At 41.8% G+C, this 18,056-nt stretch overlaps 1 protein-coding gene across 2 annotated transcripts in view; it reads right to left on the reverse strand.

Moving 5' to 3' along the window:
• Nucleotides 1-18,056, reverse strand: part of LOC124546690 (cystathionine beta-synthase) — a 167,003-nt gene that overhangs the window by 43,515 nt on the left and 105,432 nt on the right. For both annotated transcript variants that reach the window (XM_047125056.1, XM_047125057.1), the window contains exons 5-8: nt 17,210-17,424; nt 14,488-14,767; nt 14,298-14,390; nt 4,585-4,762 (exon numbers count right to left, since the gene is read on the reverse strand). In XM_047125056.1, the coding sequence (XP_046981012.1) occupies nt 4,585-4,762; nt 14,298-14,390; nt 14,488-14,767; nt 17,210-17,424 (766 nt within the window). The remainder of the gene's footprint in view (nt 1-4,584; nt 4,763-14,297; nt 14,391-14,487; nt 14,768-17,209; nt 17,425-18,056) is intronic.

The following is an 18,056-nucleotide window of genomic DNA, read 5'->3' on the forward strand; positions in this document are numbered from 1 at the left end:
CCACCATTCCATTCCTGAACAGAATGTGGGAAAAATGAACACCTAAATCTTTCCGTGTGAGCTCTGATTTCTCTTACTTTATTATGATGAACATTTCTCCCTATTCAGGTGGTCATCAACAAAATATTTTTGCATTCAGGGGGGAAAGTTGTTGATTGAAATTTTGTGAAAGGATCTCGCCACAAGAAAAAAACAGCTTGTTTTAATGACTTCTTACTCCAACTTTGGTGAAGGAATTTTGAGTAACCGCATTTAATAACTCTGCTATAGTGGCACTGTCATACATCACATCACTGTAGCTATTTTACAGAGAAGATAGTGATTGTGTCTTGGCTGCTGGTGTACTTTGCATATGAACAGAATCTCTTTAGATATTCTGCCAAAGTCTTATGATGTATCATGCAGCGTAACTTGCTGTGACAGTGCGAGAGAGAGACAAAGATATTGTTTATTACTCTGTGGCGGTCAGCGCTCACATAATTATTCTTAGGATATAGAGTTTTATGTTCTTGTTAAGAGTAATTTTAGGAGAGGAGAGCCATTCTTGTGATGCAAAAAATCGACACCATTGCGAGTTTTTGATTCACATTGTAAAATATAAGTGTATATGGAAGGAAATCAGTTAATATAACAATAAAGTCTTGTTCATTTCAAGAAGGTACGTCTTATTATACACCTAGCGATATACTGCTATTGTGATTTACTAATAAACACCAGCTTGAGAACAGTTCCGATGGGACCGTTCAGTTTTAGTGAAATAGTTCAATGTTTTCTTCGAAAAAGAAGTCACTTCATGGATCACTCAAATCCACAATAGTAACTGGACATTTCTCAGAACTGAAAGCAATCTGATTGCTATGCAACAGAGCCTGAAGAATATTTCTCCGTACTTTGGTTACCGCTTTCAGCTCAACACGGTATCTGCAGCATCTGGAGCAGATTTCTACAACAGCGGAAGCATGTAATCGCTATCAGTTTCACACACCACCCTGTGTACGCTGTATGTATTTACCCACAACAGTGAACATACAGCTACTCACACATATAGCCCAGCCTCTCCTACTATGCCTGAGGCCTCACATACCCACTGTCTGACAACAACAAAGGAGCATTCCTCTTGTAACTCACTATCACCCAGGACTGGAGCAACTGAATCACAGTCTCTGACAGGGTCTTGACTACGTCTCGTCATACCCTGAAATCAGAAATACCTTACCACTATCCTCCCCCACCCTCCTAACAGAAATATTCTGCCTTACACCAAACCCCCACAATACCCTTGTCTAACCCTACTTCATCCCCACTCCCAACCTCTTGCGTCATGGACCATATCCCTGCAATAGACCCAAATACAAGACTTTTTCCATACATCCTCCCATTTCCACCTACTCCAGTCTTCAGTCATGTCACAGGCATCTCATACCTGTGAAGGCAACCAAGTAATCTACAAACTAAACTGCAACCACTGTGCTGCTTTCTACGTGAGCATGATGACTAACAAGCTGTCTGTCCATTTGAATGGCCACCACCTAGCTGTGGCCAAGAGAGAGCTGGATCACCCAGTTGCTGAACATTATGCCCAACACGATGTGCTTCACTTCAATAACTGCTTAACAGCCTGCACTATCTGGATCATTGGATCATTCCTATCACCACCAGGTTTTCTGAATTGCACAGGTGGGAACTCTCCCTACAACATATCCTTCCTTCCTGTAACCCCCCTGGCCTCAACCTCTGCTAGTTCGTGTACTCCACCTATCTACCTCCTTACCTGCTCCCACTCCAGCACTACAAATGCCGTCTATTCTGCCAATGCATCTAAAGTCTTTTCCCCTTCTCTACTTCTCCCCCCCCCCCCCCCCCTCCTGCACATGCACAGCCTTTCCCAACTCTCCACCTAGGAGCCCTATTCTGAACCCACCACATTCCTGCACACTCTCACAGACAGCACAACATCTTCCCTTACACCTATCCTAATAACCCTCCCCTTCCCATTCCCATCCTGTGCCTCCTCATTACTCCACCACCCACCCCAGGTTGCCGCTCACATTAGACGCAATCACAGCCCACACTCGCGCCATGGCAGCTGGAGACAGTAGCCATGAGTGTGCAACTTGTGCTTATATATCTCTCTCTCTTTGTGTGTGTGTGTGTGTGTGTGTGTGTGTGTGTGTATTTCTGAATTCTGAAGGAGGACTTTTTGTCCTAAATCTTAAATATTTAGCAGTTTTTTCATTGCACCTGTCTGCAACTCAATGCCTCCTCTATGTGGCGAGTAGCAGTCTACCCTTTTCGTAATACTCTTAAATCCAATAACAAGTTAGAATTAACATACAGTCCTGTATTTTAACACTCTTATACAAATCCACTCGACAAATTTCTGGAGGTATGCAGACTGAAAATAAAATGTTAATAAGAAGTACATGGATGGTCCTTCTTAACAAAACAGGTGAAATTATTTGAGAGATAAATAAGGCAAACTGTGTGTTAATGACTACTCACTAATTTAGTAACCAAAGGCTCCTTTCCAGAAAACAGGATGAGAGAAGAAGCTAGTAATGTTTATTGTGAGGGTTATCTACAAAGTAAAGACAAATCAGTGAAAATTAACTATTGTTATTCATTCTTTTATGTGTACAATTTCACAAGTCACAAGATCTGTGCTGTGACACTGTCATGTTGGAAATAATACCAAGAAAATAACAGGGGACTACCAGGATGGTATTTTGGAAACTGAGATCAACAATAGATAGTATATTTTGCATTAAGACCAGCAACAAAAAGTATGGGAATACAACAAGCACATCCATTACCTGTTCATTGACCTTAAGAAAGCCTACAATGTAGTGCACAAAGCAATGGCATAAAAAACATAACAAATACAGAATCCCTAAGAAACTCACCAGGCTGGTAAAAATTTGTACGGAGAATGATGATAATTGTGGCTCATTATCGGACTGTTTTGAGAACAAAACTGGACTGGAGCAAGGTAATGCACTATCCCCACTTATCTTCAACCTCATCATGGAGAAAGCAGTAAGAGAAACCAAGCAAGCACCATCACGATAACCAACAACATATACTGGCCAATGCAGATGAGAGTTTTAATATGGAAAAACAGTGGTGAAACTGAAGTACTGTTCAAGAACTAAATTAAACCACTATGAAAATTTGCATATAAAAATTAATGAAGAAAAGACAAAATACATAACCAGACAAAGGGAAAAAATTAGTACAAAACAATGTAATGATCTTCATACAGAAAACTACACTTTCAAGAACACACTGAACTTCAAATACCTTGTTGTAAATATAAATAATGCAGCAGAAGTCAAATGCCAAATTATACTATGGAATGCAAACAAAGTTTACTTTTTGCTCCAGACACTTCTTTCCTCCACCTCCTGACAAGTAAAACTAAGCAAAAACTCTACAACACAATCACCAGACCTGTACTGCTATACGGAGTGGAATCATGGCGCATGAACAAAAGAGAAGGGCACCAACTCTCAGTATCTGAAAACAAAGTACGCAGAAAAAGTTTTTGGCCAGCATTTGACCAGGTGACACAAAGATGGATTTGGAGATCCCACGATGAACTAGTTAAACTAGCCTGCCAATTTTTGGAAGCAAACATCAGCAAAAAGAGCCATTTGCAATAGACAAGCCTTGTTGTCAGAATCGACCTTGGCAGAATAGTCCCTCAAATATATGGCAGGAAGATGGATGATCAAGAAGTAGAGGCAAGGTGAGGCCAAGTGATAGGTACCACTGAATGGAAGGAAGTGGCAAGAGACATGAAGAACTAGAGGTAGATAGTATGACCGGCACAGAATGGTCGTGTCCCAAAGAAGCAATAGAGTGACCGAGTTCACGCCCAATCTCACAACATTTATAGACACATAATTAGATGTGGAAAAATGACTAAAAGTACACTCTGAACATACAACAACAAAAAATATAATTTTTTACCTATAATTTCTATACTTTTCCTCTCCTTTTTGAGTCTACCTATAGAAGTAGACAATTTACATTATTTTCACATGGAAGATAAATGCCAATTTTTATGAGACCTAGACTGTAGTCCATCAATATTGTGTCTATGTATGTTGTCAAAACCCAATAATAAAAGTATAAATAAAAATAAAAAATTCAGAGGAAGTATCAATATCTATTCTTCTTCATCCTCATTGTGTCATATTTAAGGAGGGTTAATCTTGGTCAATATATCCACATCACAAGGAAACATCATACATGACAAATTACTGGTAATTAATTATAATAAATTTTGTTACAATAACGGTCACACACAATATTTGCAATAACATGAGGAAGAAGAAACCAAATCAAAATATTCCATAAAAGATAATCCATCACACTTAAAATTCATATCACACTTAAAATGCAAAAGAGCTAAATGGTATAGGAAACAGTCTATTACCTAGATTTTGGAAAATTTGTCAAGAAAAATTCATTCCAGATATTTAATCAATCTGGTCTAGACTCTAATACACCTTTATGTAATTTGCACAATGTGTAAATACATAAAATATTTACACAGATGGAACTGTTACAACTGCTTACCAATGCTGACTGGAGCCATCATCTTCAAAAAATTCTCTTGTCTGCATCCACTGGTCACTAACAAACTTTGTCATATAATTTCGTAGCCCATCAGGAAGTAGTACCACACACCGCTGGCCTTCCTTTAATGAAGCAGCAGCCTTCAGAGCCCCTGACATTGCTGAACCACTGCTCCCACCTACAGCAAATGAGTTTAGTACATTCAGATGATTAAATAAAATCGACTCTACAGTGAAAAATTCATTGATAATGTGCCTTAAACAAGACAGTATTCTACCAGACAAGCACACCTTTGTCTTTCATCTACGTATGCACCATCTGGCCAATTGTGGGATGGATCTCACATCCTCTCCTTCCCTCTTTCCTGAAGAAGCAACCGTTGGTTGCGAAAGCTTGAATTTTGTGTGATGTATGTGTTTGTTTGTGTGTCTATCGACCTGCCAGCGCTTTCGTTTGGTAAGTCACATCATCTTTGTTTTTAGATATATCTTTCCCACATGGAATGTTTCCTCTATTATATTCATATCATTAATTTGAACCCAACAATTACAATTGTTATTGTCACTGTTGTATTTCGAAATCTTTTCTGTCGTCTTATTTTCTCTTTCTGTTTTTGCCAGTAGTTTAACTTTGTATTCAGCTTCTCCTTTTTACCGTAATCTACTATACGATTTTATCCCACCTATATATACTCAATAATACGTAACCCAGTTCCAAACCATAAGCAAAAAAATTTTTACCGCTTTCAACACTACCATTTCTAGTTCACAAACAGTTCCCTTCACCTATTAAACAACAATTTCGGCTAGTTCTAATAACTTTCGCTTTATTTCCATTTCCGTTTTTCCCACATCACTGATAATTTTTAGCCGCTTCCCACAGGTTTTAATGTCATTATTTCTTCGTCAGACAATTGTTAGCCTCATTTTCATAATCTGCCATCACAAAACCACTCCTTTTAATACATTTACACGCAGTTTTTTCGAAATTTTCCCGAATTTCTCCACCCTTTAACGTGTTTTGGTGGCAACACAACCACCTAACCTTTGTGCACATCGTTGTCTACCAACCCAAGTTCACCACAGGATCAACATAGCCCAGCTTTAACCAACACTTTTTCGCCTTTTTTCACACCAGATCTCCAGTTACTTTCTAGTTCACCTTTATCTCTCCCCATATATTTTTATTTTCATTTTCATTTCAGCCTCATGTTACACCTTCCACCTTCTAATACCATGTCACCCTCACAACACCCCACAATGACCCCATTAAGTTTTATTTACATTCCCTCCGCAAACATGCCTTCGCCCTAGCCAGATTACACTCCCATATTCTATTTTCTCAGGCTTGTCTGACATTTGGCATCACCCCCAAAGGCCTCACACTTAAAGTTCCCATCTCTGGCTGCAACCCTTCCTTCCATCAGTCCCTATACCAGTTCCAAACTGAACAATCCATTGCCCTCACCCACCTAATCCTTCACCTACACATCAACTCAGCCAATGAACACACCCGTCAGCTCCTATCCTTAATAAAAGTCCTTAATCTTTCCTCTCCCACATCCACACCGGCTGTTCAGAGCATCCTCCTACAGGCCAATAGCAAATTAGAACAGCATGCCACCCTCCACCTCAAAAAACTATCCAATATCCTGGTTTCCCACCTACGGAAAGGCAGCTCACTGACCTTTCACAACCTTTCCAGCAAACCTCAACCTCCTCTCACTGCACACAAACCCAGTCTCTCCCATATACTCAATCTCCCACTTCCAGCTCCACTCCCTCCAAAACCTCAAAATTCCAATCAACACAATCCGGAACCATGACACCCTAATTCAGTAGTTAACCTTTCCTCCAAACCTCTCTCCCAATCCGAAATCTCTGTCCTATCCAAAGGCCTCACCTTCAGCCCCACTCCCAGATTCAACCAAGCAGCCCTCGTCAAAGATTTACTGTCCTACACTCGTAATCTCTGCTGGAAACATCACTTTGCCACGAAGAAAAATGATCCTAATCCTACTCCTAATGATCCAACTCCCCAAGACCCTATCCAAATTGAACCCTGCCTGGAACAGTTCCGTCTTCCGTCACAGCGGGACCCACCTCCTCTTCCTCAAAATCACCCTCTCCAAACCTTCCAGGAATTTCTGACTTCCAGCCTTGCCTCTCAATCCTTCTTAAAAAAACCTTAATCCTACTCCCAACATCATCACTGCTGAAGCCCAGGCTATCCGTGATCTGAAGGCTGACTGGTCCATCGTCATTCTTCCGGCGGGCAAGGGTTCCTCGACCGTGGTACTTGATCGTCGGGAGTATGTGGCTGAGGGACTGCGTCAGCTTTCAGACACCACCACATACAAAGTTTGCCAAGGTAATCCCATTCCTGATGTCCAGGCGGAGCTTCAAGGAATCCTCAGAACCTTAGGCCCCCTACAAAACCTTTCACCTGACTCCATCAACCTCCTGACCCCACCGACACCCCGCACCCCTACCTTCTACCTTCTTCCTAAAATTCACAAACCCAATCATTGCGGCCGCCCCATTGTAGCTGGTTACCAAGCCCCCACAGAACGTATCTCTGCCTACATAGATCAACACCTTCAACGCCTGGAATCCTTACCCAATCCGTTACCCCCGGAAACCATCCTTGTAACCATTGATGCCACTTCCTTATACACAAATATTCCGCACGTCCAGGGCCTCGCTGCGATGGAGCACTTCCTTTCACGCCGATCACCTGCCACCCTACCTAAAACCTCTTTCCTCATTATCTTAGCCAGCTTCATCCTGACCCACAACTTCTTCACTTTTGAATGCCAGACATACCAACAATTAAAGGGAACAGCCATGGGTACCAGGATGGCCCCCTCGTATGCCAACCTATTCATGGGTCACTTACAGGAAGCCTTCTTGGTTACCCAGGCCTGCTAACCCAAAGTTTGGTACAGATTTATTGATGACATCTTGACATCTTCATGATCTGGACTCACAGTGAAGAAGAACTCCAGAATTTCCTCTCCAACCTGAAATATGGCTTCCCGGCTATTACACAAGTTGAAAATATGGTCACTATTTTTTATAAACTTAAATTTGCCATATTTCGTGACAGTACCTTTTCCATTAGACGTTTGCAAGCAAATATAAGTCTTGGCTTCAGTTGTCTAAGTATGATTCCACAATGCATCGTTGTCGGCTGTCGCTGTTAGTAGTAGTTTATCCTGTAGTGAAGTAGAAGTGGATAGTTCCTGTGAATTATTATGGGTGGAGGTTACACTAAACAACCGAACTAGGCTAATAATTGGCTCCTTTTACCGACCTCCCGACTCAGCAGCATTAGTGGCAGAACAACTGAGAGAAAATTTGGAATACATATCACATAAATTTTCTCAGCATGTTATAGTCTTAGGTGGAGATTTCAATTTACCAGATATAGACTGGGACACTCAGATGTTTAGGACGGGTGGTAGGGACAGAGCATCGAGTGACATTATACTGAGTGCACTATCCGAAAATTACCTCGAGCAATTAAACAGAGAACCGACTCGTGGAGATAACATCTTGGACCTACTGATAACAAACAGACCCGAACTTTTCGACTCTGTATGTACAGAACAGGGAATCAGTGATCATAAGGCCGTTGCAGCATCCCTGAATATGGAAGTTAATAGGAATATAAAAAAAGGGAGGAAGGTTTATCTGTTTAGCAAGAGTAATAGAAGGCAGATTTCAGACTACCTAACAAATCAAAACGAAAATTTCTGTTCCGACACTGACAATGTTGAGTGTTTATGGAAAAAGTTCAAGGCAATCGTAAAATGCGTTTTAGACAGGTACGTGCCGAGTAAAACTGTGAGGGACGGGAAAAACCCACCGTGGTACAACAACAAAGTTAGGAAACTACTGCGAAAGCAAAGAGAGCTCCACTCCAAGTTTAAACGCAGCCAAAACCTCTCAGACAAACAGAAGCTAAACGATGTCAAAGTTAGCGTAAGGAGGGCTATGCGTGAAACGTTCATTGAATTCGAAAGTAAAATTCTATGTACCGACTTGACAGAAAATCCTAGGAAGTTCTGGTCTTACGTTAAATCAGTAAGTGGCTCGAAACAGCATATCCAGACACTACGGGATGATGATGGCACTGAAACAGAGGATGACACGCGTAAAGCTGAAATACTAAACACCTTTTTCCAAAGCTGTTTCACAGAGGAAGACCGCACTGCAGTTCCTTCTCTAAATCCTCGCACAAACGAAAAAATGGCTGACATCGAAATAAGTGTCCAAGGAATAGAAAAGCAACTGGAATCACTCAATAGAGGAAAGTCCACTGGACCTGACGGGATACCAATTCGATTCTACACAGAGTACGCGAAAGAACTTGCCCCCCTTCTAACAGCCGTGTACCACAAGTCTCTAGAGGAACGGAGGGTTCCAAATGATTGGAAAAGAGCACAGATAGTCCCAGTCTTCAAGAAGGGTCGTCGAGCAGATGCGCAAAACTATAGACCTATATCTCTTACGTCGATCTCTTGTAGAATTTTAGAACATGTTTTATGCTCGCGTATCATGTCATTTCTGGAAACCCAGAATCTACTATGTAGGAATCAACATGGATTCCGGAAACAGCGATCGTGTGAGACCCAACTCGCTTTATTTGTTCATGAGACCCAGAAAATATTAGATACAGGCTCCCAGGTAGATGCTATTTTTCTTGACTTCCGGAAGGCGTTCGATACAGTTCCGCACTGTCGCCTGATAAACAAAGTAAGAGCCTACGGAATATCAGACCAGCTGTGTGGCTGGATTGAAGAGTTTTTAGCAAACAGAACACAGCATGTTGTTATCAATGGAGAGACGTCTACAGACGTTAAAGTAACCTCTGGCGTGCCACAGGGGAGTGTTATGGGACCATTGCTTTTCGCAATATATATAAATGACTTAGTAGATAGTGTCTGAAGTTCCATGCGGCTTTTCGCGGATGATGCTGTAGTATACAGAGAAGTTGCTGCATTAGAAAATTGTAGCGAAATACAGGAAGATCTGCAGCGGATAGGCACTTGGTGCAGGGAGTGGCAACTGACCCTTAACATAGACAAATGTAATGTATTGCGAATACATAGAAAGAAGGATCCTTTATTGTATGATTATATGATAGCGGAACAAACACTGGTAGCAGTTACTTCTGTAAAATATCTGGGAGTATGCGTACGGAACGATTTGAAGTGGAATGATCATATAAAATTAATTGTTGGTAAGGCGGGTACCAGGTTGAGATTCATTGGGAGAGTGCTTAGAAAATGTAGTCCATCAACAAAGGAGGTGGCTTACAAAACACTCGTTCGACCTATACTTGAGTATTGCTCATCAGTGTGGGATCCGTACCAGGTCGGGTTGACGGAGGAGATAGAAAAGATCCAAAGAAGAGCGGCGCGTTTCGTCACCGGGTTATTTGGTAACCGTGATAGCGTTACGGAGATGTTTAATAAACTCAAGTGGCAGACTCTGCAAGAGAGGCGCTCTGCATCGCGGTGAAGCTTGCTGTCCAGGTTTCGAGAGGGTGCGTTTCTGGATGAGGTATCGAATATATTGCTTCCCCCTACTTATACCTCCCGAGGAGACCACGAATGTAAAATTAGAGAGATTAGAGCGCGCACGGAGGCTTTCAGACAGTCGTTCTTCCCGCGAACCATACGCGACTGGAACAGGAAAGGGAGGTAATGACAGTGGCACGTAAAGTGCCCTCCGCCACACACCGTTGGGTGGCTTGCGGAGTATCAATGTAGATGTAGATGTAGATGTAGATGTAGAAAATGACGTGGTTCAACGTGTTTCTCTCATTTTGGTGTTTCAAATACAGTTTCTTCAAATGTAGTTTCTTCTTTTTAGATAATACAAAAATAATAGTTAACATAATTCAAAATTATTTATGACTGCGACCTTCACATCGTTCTTCCGTCAACACACACCAAGAGTTAGCTTCCGACTCGGACTGACTATAGTCAAAGACTACTCCAACGTCAAAGATATTTTACACAATCAGTTTCTTTGCTATTCTTCGATACATTTTCTAATAGTAATCAATATGCTTTTACTCTCAAAAACAGAAATAAATTAACATATAATAAGACAAATTATAATAAATTCTGACAAAAATATAAGAAAACATTTTCAATTCAGTATCGACAAATACGGTAAAAAAAATAACATCTCCCAGATCCATTACAAACCTCAGCTCCTTTGGTTCCATCAGATTCACCTGGTCCTACTCCAAATCCCACGTCACTTTCCTTGACGTTGACCTCCATCTGTCCAATGGCCAGCTTCACACGTCCGTCCACATCAAACCCACCAACAAGCAACAGTACCTCCATTATGACAGCTGCCACCTATTCCACATCAAACGGTCCCTTTCCTACAGCCTAGGTCTTCGTGGCAAACGAATCTGCTCCAGTCTGGAATCCCTGAACCATTACACCAACAACCTGGAAACAGCTTTCGCATCCTGCAACTACCCTCCCGACCTGGTACAGAAGCAAATAACCAGAGCCACTTCCTCATCCCCTCAAACCCAGAACCTCCCACAGAAGAACCACAAAAGTGCCCCACTTGTGACAGGATACTTTCCGGGACCGGATCAGACTCTGAATGTGGCTCTCCAGCAGGGATACGACTTCCTCAAATCCTGCCCTGAAATGAGATCCATCCTTCATGAAATCCTCCCCACTCCACCAAGAGTGTCTTTCCGCCGTCCACCTAACCTTCGTAACCTCTTAGTTCATCCCTATGAAATTCCCAAACCACCTCCCCTACCCTCTGGCTCCTACCCTTGTAACCGCCCCCGGTGTAAAACCTGTCCCATGCACCCTCCCACCACCACCTACTCCAGTCCTGTAAGCCGGAAGGTGTACACGATCAAAGGCAGAGCAACGTGTGAAAGCACCCATGTGATTTACCAACTGACCTGCCTACACTGTGACGCATTCTATGTGGGAATGACCAGCAACAAACTGTCCATTCACATGAATGGACATAGGCACACAGTGTTTGTTGGTAATGACGATCACCCTGTGGGTAAACATGCCTTAGTGCATGGCCAGCACATCTTGGCACAGTGTTACACCGTCCGGGTTATCTGGATACTTCCCACTAACACCAACCTATCCGAACTCTGGAGATGGGAACTTGCCCTTCAATATATCCTCTCTTCCCGCTATCCACCAGGCCTCAATCTCCGCTAATTTCAAGTTGCCGCCACTCATACCTCACCTGTCATTCAACATCATCTTTGCCTCTGCACTTCCGCCTCGACTGACATCTCTGCCCAAACTCTTTGCCTTTGAATATGTCTGCTTGTGTCTGTATATGTATGGATGGATATGTGTGTGTGTGCGCGAGTGTATACCTGTCCTTTTTCCCCCCTAAGGTAAGTCTTTCCGCTCCCGGGATTGGAATGGCTCCTTACCCTCTCCCTTAAAACCCACATCCTTTCGTCTTTCCTTCTCCTTCCCTCTTTCCTGACGAAGCAACCGTTGGTTGCGAAAGCTTGAATTTTGTGTGATGTTTGTGTTTGTTTGTGTGTCTATCGACCTGCCAGCGCTTTTGTTTGGTAAGTCACATCATCTTTGTTATTAGATATACATACACACATACATACATACACATCCAGTAGCCACAGTCCCTGCAGACCACATGCACCTTCCACAAACAACCTCCATTCCTTTCTGTTTCACGCTCAGTTCGGCCAGATCTCTTCAGTCTTCAGGGCTGCCAGGTCCTTCACTAGATTGTCCATCCAGCCACGTCTTTGTCATCCTGTGGGGTGCCTAGTGTTCAGTTTCCCCTCAAATGCTTTCTTTGTCTGTCTTTCTTCTGGCATGTTGGCTACATTGTCTGCCCACTGGATTCTTTTGCTCTTTGGCTTCTGTAGTATTGCTGATTGCTGCATCAAGAGGAGGGTTTCCTCATTCCTCCTCCTTCTCCATTCTCCTTTATCTAAGATTGGTCTCCATATTTTCCTTTCAAATATTAATAGTTTTTCCTCTTTGTGTTTTGTCATGCTCCAGGTTTGTGAATCATATATGATTGTGTTATAGTTTCTCATCTTAGTAACATCAGACCACCTACCTCAAGAAATTCTTGTTGCGCTTGTCTTCTTCCTAATTGCATGAACTCAATTATACCTTGATTCACTCTTAGCCCAACCTTCTGTGCATAGTTGTCCATTTCCTGGGAGATTTCTTTGAACTGATGGATTGATTCACTTAGGACTAATATATCATCTGAATATGCAAAACAATTTAGATTACCATCCATCTGCATTCCAGCCCATTCCTGTTTCCTGCATTTCCTTACTACTTTCTGTAAGATGATATTGAATAGAACACATGAGAGACCTGTCTCAGTCTCTAACTTTTCTGAGGTGACCCTTTAGAAACACATAGCTGACATTGATCCATTCATACAAGTTTACATCGTTCTCACTAGCTTCTCAAGGCTTCTGAAGTCACACAGGGCATTGTAGAGACTATTCCTGTGGCGCTGTTGTACGCATGTTGAAAAATCAACAAACAGACTACAAATATTTTTATCATATTCCCAATGTTTTTCAGACAATATTCGTAGGATGAAAATGTGATCTACAGTCAACTGGCTGGGTCAAAAGCCAGCATTCTCTAGGCATGTTTGTAATTAGAACAATGATAGACTGTACCTTGTAGATTACATTCAGAAAGCTTACACCTCTGTAGTTATCCCATTCCATTTTGCTTCCCTTCTTGTATATTGGGCATATTATGGTCAGTTTCTATTCTCTTGGCTGTGTCTCATTTACATCAACTGGATAAGTTTATATCTTTCTAAGTGCAAGCTTTCCCCTCCTCCTCTGATTAATACTCTTCCCTGGGGCCTTGTTGTTTCTGAGTTTTTTTATTACAGTCTCTTCTTATTATTCTTCATCTTTGTTGGCATCAGACCCCAAGAACACTGTAACCAAGACAGAAGTTAAAAAAAACCTATTCAAAACTGCCCTAACATACTGTCCCTGTTGGTCACTCTTGTGTCGTCCCCACAAGCACTGATCACTGATGAATGCACCAAAAGTAGAGTGGCTCAGACACATTAAGAAGCTGGAGAAGGTTATGTGCAGCTGATTACATAGATATTTCCAGTGATTTTGACATCATGGAAATCAACAGATCCTTCGTGTGTTGGCTTACATTCACAGAAAATCGTATACAGAAAGAAGTATTTTTCTATTTAGCAGTATTTTCCAATAACAAAATTTTACAGTGGGAGGTCTATGTCTAATGCTTGTTATGCTAAGGAACCGTCTTTGATGCTGTGATACAGTTTTTGTGTGTGTGTGTGTGTGTGTGTGTGTGTGTGTGTGTGTGTGTGGGCAGGTGGGTGGGGTGTGTAATTGAATTTATCATTCCATAACCTCATTCAATGAATTGTTAATATATTAATTCAACAGACTGTCTCGATTTGTAGCAGTACTCGTCATCAGAGAAACCAAATCTCAAATAGGAATTAATATTGCAAGTATACATAATTCCTGCAGAAACTGTTATCTTTGCTTGGTCACTATTACAACTTCATACAACACTCCTAGTGGAATTACAGCTGCTCTGTAGGTTGCAAGCATTAGACCAAATGTGGGGATCCACTTGTATGTACTAGTCTTTAAAAGTTATTTTGTGTCCGAGCACTACTCACCACAAAGTAAGCCTTCTTCTTTAATCAGCTGCCTTGCCATGACAAGTGATTCCTTATCATTTGATTTGACCCATTTATCCACCACACTTCGATCTGAAATGATATTCCAGTCAGCAAAATAACAAACAAAAGCACAAGTGATAAAGTACCTTTCATCAGCTTTAAAATATATACATATACATATTTGTACCCAATACTGTGGGAATGAAATCGTATCCAATTCCTTCCACTTCATAGAAGGTAACATCAGTCTTGTTCAGTTCAGCTGGTTCAGCTAGGATGGAGCCTTCAGGATCAACTCCAACAACAATGCAGTTGGGACATTTCTCCTTCAGCTTACGTCCGACACCTGAGATCGTGCCTCCAGTTCCTGCCCCCATTACTACCATATCAACTTTTCCATCACATTGTTGTAGAATCTCTTCTGCTGTCAGATCATAATGTGCTAAAGGATTTCCTGCATTCCTGTACTGCAAAGATATTATTTAAAAATTACTGTTCAAAAATTTAAAAATTCTGCAGATACGTTTATAACTGTATACTTGATGTGTTACAGAGCCTAATGCACATTCAAACTGTCTATAATCTAAAACTGTGTAAATGAATGTGCAACAGCTCATTAATAGTTATACAGTTTTCTGTAGGCTCAGTGACACATCATAGCAACTGATATGCATGCACATTTTATTCTGCCACTAGAGTAAAATGCTCACAACAAGAAAATGCAGCTATGAAAATAGTTAACATGTAATGACTTTTTAATGAAAATTGAATTAACTCTATTTTGAAGAGACTGGCGTACTGTGAACAACAAATAGAAATGCTAAAAAATAAACATAAAACTGAAAGCTGTCCACAAATTAAGATGAAAGTAAAGCATAAAATCAAGACACAGTTCCCATTTGGGAATTCGTTGGTCATATTAATGTGCTGTAGTAGAAAGGGCCTACATATCAATTGGCAAATGGTGAAGAACCTTTCACATTCAGCACTATCCTTCAGAGTACCTGTTTATACCATGTAGACAAGTATGCAGGGTATAGTAAGCAGCATAATTCAGCCGGATATATGTAATGTCGGTCACAGTTGCCACTGTCTGCTGCATGTATTGTGATGTTTCGTATACTGTTCAGTTCATCTATCATGTTGTATGAATGACTGTGACTCGGAATATCAATAATAAACTGATGCTGTAAGTTATAAGGATTCACTTGCATTAGTAATTAACAAAATGAAATTAATGACTGCCCAAAAGCTCATTGCTCTTATTTACCTTTCCTAAACAGAAAGTTAAAAATGCAGTTTACTTGATTACTCCTCATGTTTCAGCAAAACAATACAGACTTGAAAGGTATTGTTATACCGGAGCCAAGGTAGCCCCTGAGGGGTGGCAACCCATATTACACCACAGAGGATGAGGTTGTCTATGCCCAAGGCGTACCAAAAGCACCATGGTAAACACCAACTATTTACATAAAAGATAATGGAAACAGACATTCTGAGCACAAGAGTCCAGCCGAACTGCTCCACGGCCGCCAGCCTCGGACCCTACTCTATCTCCTCCTGCCGCAGGTTGGACCTCGCGCCCTGCCAGGTGCTTCCCGATATTCATCTGCCTCCAAGGTATGGGCGCACAGTTTTGGGCCCCAGCTCAGCTGGCTTCCAGGGGGTCATTATACAGCCCCCTGGTCAACAAATGTTAGACATACACCTGGACGACAAGGTGGTTTCATGTCACTGCACCCAACTGTGTCTTCGTTTCCTCGAGCAGCCGCAGCCCCAAACACCGGCTCCTCTCTCACTCCTATCACCGGTCCCTTCCATGGGGCCTATGTTGATGCCCTCCTCAGTTGGTGGATGATCTTCCTGGAGATAGCCAGCAGATGCCTACTGCTACCACTGCGTCGCCGCATACTCCAGACCCGGGACAGCTCCGAGACCTTCCCCTGAACCCACTTCCTGGCCCTTCTTTGGCACTGCCTCGGTTGGATAACACAGACGTCCCCATGCCACTTGCCCAGCCTGACGTCACCTCACAATCGCCACTGCTGCGGCTGCGGCTTTCCAGCCGCCTCGTGCGGAAAGTGGTGCCCTACTCTCCGGCGGCCGGGCACCACCACCTCCTTCAAGAGGACTTAGCTGCAGATCAGCCTATGGCACCGAGCTACATTGGTACTCTCTCCCCCACAGTCGCCCGTGCCACACCAGCTTTTCCAAGGGGTTATGGGTGTTATACCGGAGCCAAGGTAGCCACAGAGGGCCGGCAACCCATATTACACTACACAAGATGAGGTTGTCTATGGCCAAGGCATAGCTTTGCACCATGGTAAACACCGACTATTTAGATACAAGATAATGGAAACAGACATTCCGAGCACTACTTCCTGCAGGGGGAGCTCAAGCTACAGCCTGCAGGAAGTATCACTACGCCAAAACCTGATTGGTTGGAGACAGCTATTTAGGGGCTAGAACCAGCCCCAAAGTTCAGTACATGCTGGACGCCGACTTTGTGTACTGCGACCACTGAAGATTATGTCTTTGTCTCTGAATTGGACTGTTACTAGTGCGTGTGCGTGTGCGTGTGTGTGTGTGTGTGTGTGTGTGTGTGTGTGTGTGGTTTGTTACCACGAACCTTTGTGGAAAATCAAAAGTGAAATTTTGTTTGCCTCAATTAGGAGACTTTTACTGGCATCATTGTTGTTACCTTTCATTTGTTGTTCAGTCATCAACCTTGTGAACTTACATCAATCAAAGTTGTGTTTGTGAAAAATTGCAAATTGTCAGTCACAACAGCTATCTCATTTCATAGCATAGTGCTCAGTAGCAGCTAAAAAAAAAAAAAAAAAAAAAAAAAGGAGAAGGATTATAACTCTCAAACAGAATCCAAATTGCTTTATTTTTTTTTTCCTCACCTGATCCAAAATAATAGAATTTGGTATTTCTTTATTCAGTCTTTGTGCAACAGCAATCAGACCCTCAGGTGAGTCAAAAGATGCAGCTGTTGGAGTTCTTATAATTTCTGCACCAAGAGCTCTCAAGGCATCCACTTTTTCATTTGACATTTTTTCAGGCATTACTATTATGCACCGATAACCTTTTACAGCTGATGCCATTGCCAAACCAATTCCTGCAAACAAATTCAAAGTGTCACAATCTTATACAACTGTTCACAGTATCCGACATGAAACTTTAGAAAATTTTAAAAATTCAGTGACTTCATTTCTATCATAGTTTAATAAAGTGTAGATCACTTATGTACACATATCACAAGTATAACACAGTCTGTATTAAAATGGCCTAATTCTTCTCAAAATCTCACAGATATTCTGTAAACTGGTGTGGCTGGAAATTCCAGAAGCCTTTTTTAGTCACAATACATTACAAGCATCCCAATCTGTGCATCTCAAAAAGTGGCTGCTTCCTATTTTTCAGTGCTGTATAGCTAAAACTAAATATGTCACAACATATAGGCATCAGTATGTCATATGACAGCTTTGATTCAGTATTTATATTCAGGTCTTGTTTGGTATCATCGCTTGAAACATCACTAACTGATCACCCCCAACCACCCGAGTCGACTATCACAGCTGTAACAGGTTCTTATTGCACTGAATAATCCTGCACACAATAATCTCCTGAGCCAGTTCCCAAGCTGACAAAAAATTTCAACATTCAATTTTTGTGGTTTTCTTAATCACACTGTCACAGAAACAACTCATCAGACATTTTTAAATAAGAAGACTATTACCACTGGAGTAT

Source organism: Schistocerca americana, chromosome 1 (genome assembly GCF_021461395.2).
Source record: "Schistocerca americana isolate TAMUIC-IGC-003095 chromosome 1, iqSchAmer2.1, whole genome shotgun sequence".
In the NCBI taxonomy this organism is placed as follows: domain Eukaryota; kingdom Metazoa; phylum Arthropoda; class Insecta; order Orthoptera; family Acrididae; genus Schistocerca; species Schistocerca americana.